The following is a 7,599-nucleotide window of genomic DNA, read 5'->3' as shown; positions in this document are numbered from 1 at the left end:
GGTTATGATAATTACAAAAATCATCTCACTATATGAACAGTATGCTTCCAAGGAGCTGAATCTTTAAAGTTTTCATTTTGACTACTTTTTTATACTTTGCAGAATAAAGAAATAGTAAATATTTTGCATTTCTAATATTCAATTCAATAATCATGAAATTTTAAAACAAAGTACAAACCACATCTTCTGTTCATTTTGACTAAAGCTTGGAAACCATTGACATTAGACTTCAATAATTATTTAAAAATTAATAAGCTGGTTCCTTCCCCTTCCCAGAAAACGCTTGCTCTGATGCAGCTCTGGTGACAGGAATGAATACCTCTCCTCCTTAGGTATAGCAGGAATGACTTAGACTATGGAAACCACAGTTACACCCTAGAGATTCCATTCCCCTACAGTTACTCATCTGGACCACAGACATGCAGGACCTGTCTGAAAATAGACATAGGGAGCAGGTAGAATTACTCTGTGAATCATCCCTTTCATGTAGCGAAGCCTTGGAGGGAAGAGCAGGGAGGATGTATTGGTTGTTAGGAAAATGTAGGCTACTGGTACCAAATGACATCCTCTATTAATAAGATCTAAGGTGCGACTCACATAATTGTCCTAATTTTTAAGATTGATGTGGAGTCTGAAGCATTTCTTCATAAATGCTTAAAGTGTACGAGACTGCATGTAGTTTTAGAACATGAATTTTACAAAAGAAGGTGGAGATCCCAACTCCCTTTCCCTTGTCTATATATATGTCTGAGTGTGTGTTTTGCTGTTTCCTATTAAGTGCCTTGACACAGAACCTAAACTGAACAGAGCAACCTTCATTTGAGGAGCTAACTGGCACCATGAAAATATCAGGTGTCTTTCTGCTCCTCTCTCTGGCTCTTTTCTGCTTTTTCTCAGGTGAGTTCTTTCTTAAAGTTAAGACTCTATATTTATACTGAAGTGGAGATGAAAAGAGACCTTCTCTATCGTATCTCAAAAGTCTAATGATTTGAATACAAAAGAACAATTGAGAGATCATCATGTGGATGACGGTAATGATTGTGATGATGGAATTATTATAGTAATAATGGTAAAGAGAAATGTCACTTATTGAGCATACACTATATTCTAGGCATGTACTAAGAGCTACTGTATATTATCTCTAATATTTGTGGCAAAGAATTTATATATCTTTCTAAATATAAAAAACTGAAAAACTTGTGGCACATGAAAGTTAAAAGATGTGTCAAAGGACTCACAACTAGTAAATAGAATTTGGCATTTGAATCCAGATCTTTCAGATTTTGTTTTTGATGCAAATAACTCGTCTGGAGGATGGATAATTGGGTTAAATAGTTTGTAATATAAATCTAGACTTTAAAAGACAAAGGAAAACTTTTCTGTTACTTGTTATTATAAAGGGACTCCAATAATGAAAATTAGAACAAGGGGGAAAAATGGAAACTCAGTGATAAACTCTTTTTTGTTTGTTTGTTTGATTTAACTCGGGTCCTTGCTCTTGCAAGGCAGACCACCAAACCACTGAGCAAAATCCACTGCTGCAATAAACTCTTAAGAAGAGGTGATGGAATGTAAAAACACAATACTGCCCAACCACACCATTCTTCAAGCAGGGGAATAATTTTGTCTCCTTTAATGAGCAAGAGTCATATGTTTTACCAATTAAAGTGGCTTAAAATTTAGTCATCCCTCAAGGCAAAGCCTTTCAACTGGAAAAGAAAAGATTTCTGAATCTGTTCATCTCAATGAACAGAGCCATTTGTATCTATTTTCTTCTGTATTTTTCTAATCATGTTTTAGTGAGCAAAGTAGTTTCACCTTTTTCACTAATAGTCTGTATAGACTGGAAAAAAAATCTCAATTTTCTAATATTTTCATTCTTGTATAAAATGTTACTAACTAGACGGATCCCTGGAACCTTCCATAAAAGAAGTATCATTTTGTGTAAACCTAACAAATACATTTTGCTGTATAAAAGAATTTAAATGACTGAGCATGTACAAATTTTCAATCAGATGTAACTAAGTCTCCAAGTGTTTATCCATCTTCATTAGTCACACTTACATAAATAAGTACATTTGAACCATAAATAAGTACATTTGAACATGAAAAATGGATCAAGATTAAATATGAAAAATAGACCAATATAAAAAATTTAGTTGCAAAGATAGTCTTCAAAATCAATTACTATTCTTTTATTTCTTCTCTTTAAAAAGATGAACTTATATTTACTAAAACCTGATTAACAAATACACCAAATTTAACAAAGGATGTGTACTACATAGATATTATTTGAGGGAAGAAATAGTTCCTAAGAATTTTAATGTTAAAAGAGAACATTTATTTAAGTCCTGGTGTTTTCATTTTACAGCATTGTGACCTTTCTTAGCACCATTTTCTTCATAGACAAAGTGGTCTATACAAGGATTATCTCTACATGGGGCATTAAAAGAAGAAAATGTGTATAAAGTGCTTAACATAGTAGATGGGGCATAAGTGTTTAATAAATGTCTTTTACAATTGGCAAATTAAAACTTAATAAAATAGTACTAAATTAAACTCAGTCATTATGGGTATTATCTTCTCTATTTTTCTCTTTATCTGTGAGACATTAGGAAAATCCCTCCTCTCTGATCACAGATTTGCAGTCGAGAATAGAGTGAAAATAGAATATTTCATCCTCTCTATCCAAAAAAATTACAGAGACTTCACAAAAATAGACTCACAGGCTCTATCTGGATTTGTATTACAGTTTTCAGTGGACTGTCCTAAGAAAATGTATTTTTAACAATCCCTCATGCGCTATTTATGAATCAATAAGGTTGGTAAACATTGCTGGAGAAGATTAGTAACTTTTTCTTCAAACCTAAAAAGTCTTGTTCTCTTCTTAACTCCATTAACAGAAACTGGACTCTGGGGTGTTTCCAGTAGTCCTCCCCTAAATGTTAGCTAACATTTAAGTCCGATCTCAAGAAAGTGGATTGCATTAATCCACATTCTTCCTTTATGCTTCTGTGGGAGAGGTTCTGCTCCAGGAGTTCCATAGAAAAGGCCGCAGACCAAAACTTAGCAACTCATACCGGTACTGGATTTGGGATTTTTATTATTCCAGTGATTTAAACCACTTAGCTGATTTATGTTAATCACAAATTACACATACTAATCACAAGGAAGAAGGAGGGAAAATTACTGTATAAGAATTCTTTTTCTCTTTAAGGAATTTAGAGATGTAGGAGAAATGAGGCATAGAGGACTGAAGGAGTTGGGTCTCCCCAGTCTGGGTTTGGGCCAAGTCTCTGAGGCTGAGCATCTGCAGGGAGGGTGGAAGAGTGACCCTGAGCTCGGTGAACAGACGGCACACTCCCCAGCTGCCTGGAACAAAGGCTTTCAGAAGGGGCTGCATGGGCTGAACTCTGGAACCTCAGTGTCAGAGAAGACTTTCCAATTCAGCTTCCTCAAAGCAAGACCAAAGATGCCCAGGTTGTGGGGCCAGGGGTTTGGCTCAGTGGTCCTGCTGCCTGCCTCACAGGCACAAGGTCCCAATTTTGATCCCTGGGGTACCAAAAAAACAAAACAAAACAAAACAAAACAAAAACAAAAACAAAAGATGACCAGATTGTTCCTATAGCAAACTACTGACTTGGCCGGAACTCTCACATTAATCTTTAGATCCATAAATAATTTTTCTCCAATCCCACTTTAGCCTCCAACAAATATTGCCCCTTCCATATTACCTGTGTTGTACCATAATGGCCCAAGTGTCTTCTGCTCACTAAGAAGTGGCAAGTATAAAAATCGGAGAAAACATATCAGGACTACTTGAGATGCCCAAGAATCAGGAACAAATACTGAGGATTTTCTGGGTCGACGGGACTCATTTGTTGCACTTTCATAATTACAGAGCTTGAATTTTCTGCTTTTTTTCAGGTGTCTTCACTCAGGGTGGACAGGTTAGTGCCTACTTTTATTTATTTTTCCAACCTAGGTGGTGCTCGATTGGTATTCTTTGACCAAAAATAGGTATGTTTATGGTGTAAAAGAGCAAAACTAATAAGAACAACTGCAGAAACCAGCTGAAAAAATTGTTTTAATTTTAATCTTTTAGGAATGTACTATTTAAGTTTTAAAATCCTATTTTAAACCCTAACTTGAATAAACATAGAATGAGATAAAATTCATGCTTTATTACAAACTTCACTGTGTGATCTTGGGGAGCCAAGATATTCAGGCTCTCTGAGCTGCAACTTTTGCTGCTATAGACAGAGGACGCTAGTATTCGGTTTCTAAACTTGCAATTATATCTAAATCAATGAAAGCCTTTGGGAAAGTGGGAAAGTTAAAGTGAATTAGTAATTAACCACCTTTGGAGGAGTTAGGACAAAGAAAATAAAAATAAATTGTTTCATTTTAAGAAATAAGAACTGAAAGTAAAGAGAAAATTTTTTTAAATCCTGTGTATTGAGGGAAAACATATGGATACATTCAAATTTAAATACAGTTTGAGGTTAAAATTGGGATGGGCTCAGAGTTTCTTCATAGTTGGATTTTTTTTCTCCCAATTTAATTCAACAACATGTTTCTACCTTTCTTAATTTATCAAAAACTGCTACAAATATGTGTGATTTTCTCTGTCAATCCCCATGCTGTGTCCATATCGACCATTTCTACTTGATCCTGCCAAGTTTTGTTTAGCCCTGGTGGAGCCAAGACTTCTTGGCTTCAAAATCTCCAGAAGTTATTGCCGATTGATTGGAGCTGGCAAAAAAGTTGTGAAGTATTTTCCAACCTTGATTCACCCACTCCAAAGCCTAAGAATTTTTCCCCAAATTTTAGCATCTTAGAAATTAAGATGCGTGTTATAACTGATGATAGTTTAAACTACCTCTGGATATGTTTACTACATCACATGTGTGTTTGTGCTGCTTCCTAACACTGTAAATCTTAATGCTGAACTAGTGCATTCACAGAAGTGTGTAGCCCAGTGATGAATAAGTCCAAAAGCAAACACAGGGCACGGTCCTAAGACTGAGCCAACATATTCCACATCACTTCAGGTAGTAAAATAGTGATGAGACTATTGCACACAGATTGAAGAGGTAACACACGTTTACCACAATTTAACACAACTTTTATCACTAACATACGAGACACTTCCTTTTGTCAGACCTTTATTTCTCAGGGTTTTAAATCGTGTTTGGTAAAATTCATATACAGGCCAGGGATTTAGCTCAGTGGCACCGCCAGCTGCCTTGCAAGCAGAAGGACCCGAGTTTGATTCTCCTACCCATAAAATAAAATAAAATAAAATAAAATTCATATATGATGTTCTATTTCCTGACTCTATTCCATTAGATGGGATAAAACCTTACATTATTTTCTTCAGAGACACTGAGATACTTTGTAAATATCAGATACTCGTGCCATATACAGTCTCGATCCATGATTGCAGAGGTGAGGGTCTTGGATCTTCATTCTACATAATTTTACAGGTTACGCACAAATACAGTCTGAACACTCTGCCCAGGTGACAGGAAGTGAGCTGGATTGGCAAGCACTGATTTTGGAGTTCTGACCATATCGATGAGTCCTAATTTAATAGTTGCATGCTGGGTGATTTGGTTAATATTTCTTCCCTTGTCAATGCCTTTAACGCCAAATCTTTAAGATAAAGGGTTGGATTCAATGATCTCTAAAGCTTCTTCCTGTACTAAATATTTAAATTGTTATGAACCCAGCCAGTCCTACTGAGGCTGCTGTTCCTCCGCCACTGAAATATAGAAGACAGGGCAAAGCCCACCCTTTTAGATCATGTCAAGTCTGCCTTGCTTTTCTGTGTGGATGCTGGGAGGCTGCAGCAGGACTTGGAGCCAACAGTAGTAGCGCGCCTGCTGCAGTCTGCTCCGGCCACACAAAAGGATGTCGGGCTTCCCCGGGTTTCAGTCATTCTTCTCATGCGGAGGCCTCCTCTCACGGTGAGACATTAGCTGGAAGATTATAGTCAGCAGTCCAAAGTATAGACGTTTACAATTTTCCCTTATTTCAAAAATAATATTCAAGCTAAACACAAAGCGCATTCCCAGACTGCATGTTCCAGTAAAAACTTCTCAGGAAATGTATATGACTCATATGTTCACAACTCTTTAATTTGCAGAGTGGTTACGTTAAATAACTTTAATAAAAATGGCAATAAAATAAAGCTATCATTTACCATCAAAAGCATTTCACTACATCAAAGACTTGCAGAAAAAGATAGTACTTTGAATTGAAAAAGAAAACTGTGCCTTTTTTGGCGGGGGGGGAATGAACTTGGGACTTTGTACTTGTGATGCAGGCAGCAGAACCACTGAGCTAAATCCCTGGCCCCAAACTTTGCTTTTTTTAAAATCACTCAGTACATTGCTTTTAAAGTTTTTTGTTTTCCTACCATGCTCTGTATTTCAAGACTGTATCCTTAAAGAGCTATTTAAACAAATAGTGAACAGATCAAACCTCTTAAAAGAAATATTTCCAAATGGTTTTCTGTTGCAATACTTTTGGGAGACAACTAAGTTTATTCCTGTTTGTATTTGAGATAATATTAGCGAGTTTTAACAGACGACAGATTTATGTAAAACAGTGCTCTGTGATTAGAATAAGTTTGGAGATTTGGGGTTTCTTCTAGTTAGTTTGATCTGACATAAAGTGGTGTCCTGATGGGTGTTAGAGACGTCACCTGGCACCTACAGCTTCATTCGAGATGGGAAGATTGAAGCCCTAGGAAGAGGATGTGGCTGAGCCTGTTCCAAATGAGCTTCAGTAATCAAGGAGGGATTGTGGGAGTGTTACTCAGGGGCAGGGTCCTAGCCTAGTTGGTTCCAGGCCCTGAGCGTAATTCGTAGCACCAGGAAAAAAATAAGCAGTGAAAGCTACTGTGTAGTGCACGTGAAAGGACTTCAAACAGTGTCATTTTCTAAATAAACGTAAGTTAATAATTGTGATTATTATCCTCATTTAAGAATATTATTAAAATGGTTTAAAATAAGATGAGCTCTTCTGTATGTGTAACAAGGACTACAAACAGGAGGAAAAGGAGCCAGAGATAGAAGAATTTACTGTATTGGTTCATGTGAGAGATGTCAAGGGCTTGTAAATTTGGAACAGGTAGTAAATTTGGAATTTGAAAAGACTTGAAGTGAAGAAACACAAAATGTAACAGGTGAGGAAAGAAATAACAGTGCTTTGTTTTTGTTTTTGTTTTTTGAGACAGGGTCTCACTATGTAGTTGAGACTGACCTGGAACTCACTATGTAGCCCAGGCTGGCCTCGAACTCACAGCGATCCTCCTGCCTCAGCCTCTGAGTGCTGGGATTATAGGCGTGAGCCACCACGCCAGGTTTAAATAGCAGTGCTTTGGTGTGAAGGCATGATAGAAATCTTGAGAGTAGTGATATCGTGAATAATTAGAATTCAAAAATAGTTTGAAGGAAAGATAAAGTTATATTTGAGATATAAATATGTCATCTTTCTTTCTTTCTTTCTTTCTTTCTTTCTTTCTTTCTTTCTTTCTTTCTTCTCTCTCTCTCTCTCTCTCCCTCCCTCCCTCTCCACCCGCCTCGCCCC

At 36.7% G+C, this 7,599-nt stretch overlaps 1 protein-coding gene across 1 annotated transcript in view; it reads left to right on the top strand.

Annotated features, from left to right (window-relative positions):
• The first annotated feature begins 839 nt into the window (after positions 1–839).
• The window catches only part of LOC104864246 (serine protease inhibitor Kazal-type 6), a 12,288-nt gene continuing 5,528 nt past the window's right edge, over positions 840–7,599 (top strand). The window contains exons 1-2 of the mRNA XM_010627087.1: positions 840–897; positions 3,928–3,950. Coding sequence (XP_010625389.1) covers positions 840–897; positions 3,928–3,950 — 81 coding nt within the window. The remainder of the gene's footprint in view (positions 898–3,927; positions 3,951–7,599) is intronic.

The sequence above is a fragment of the Fukomys damarensis genome, unplaced genomic scaffold, assembly GCF_012274545.1.
Source record: "Fukomys damarensis isolate Sample0158 unplaced genomic scaffold, DMR_v1.0_HiC HiC_scaffold_3, whole genome shotgun sequence".
NCBI classification, from domain to species: Eukaryota; Metazoa; Chordata; class Mammalia; order Rodentia; family Bathyergidae; genus Fukomys; species Fukomys damarensis.
This window is presented reverse-complemented; position numbering and strand designations above follow the sequence as displayed.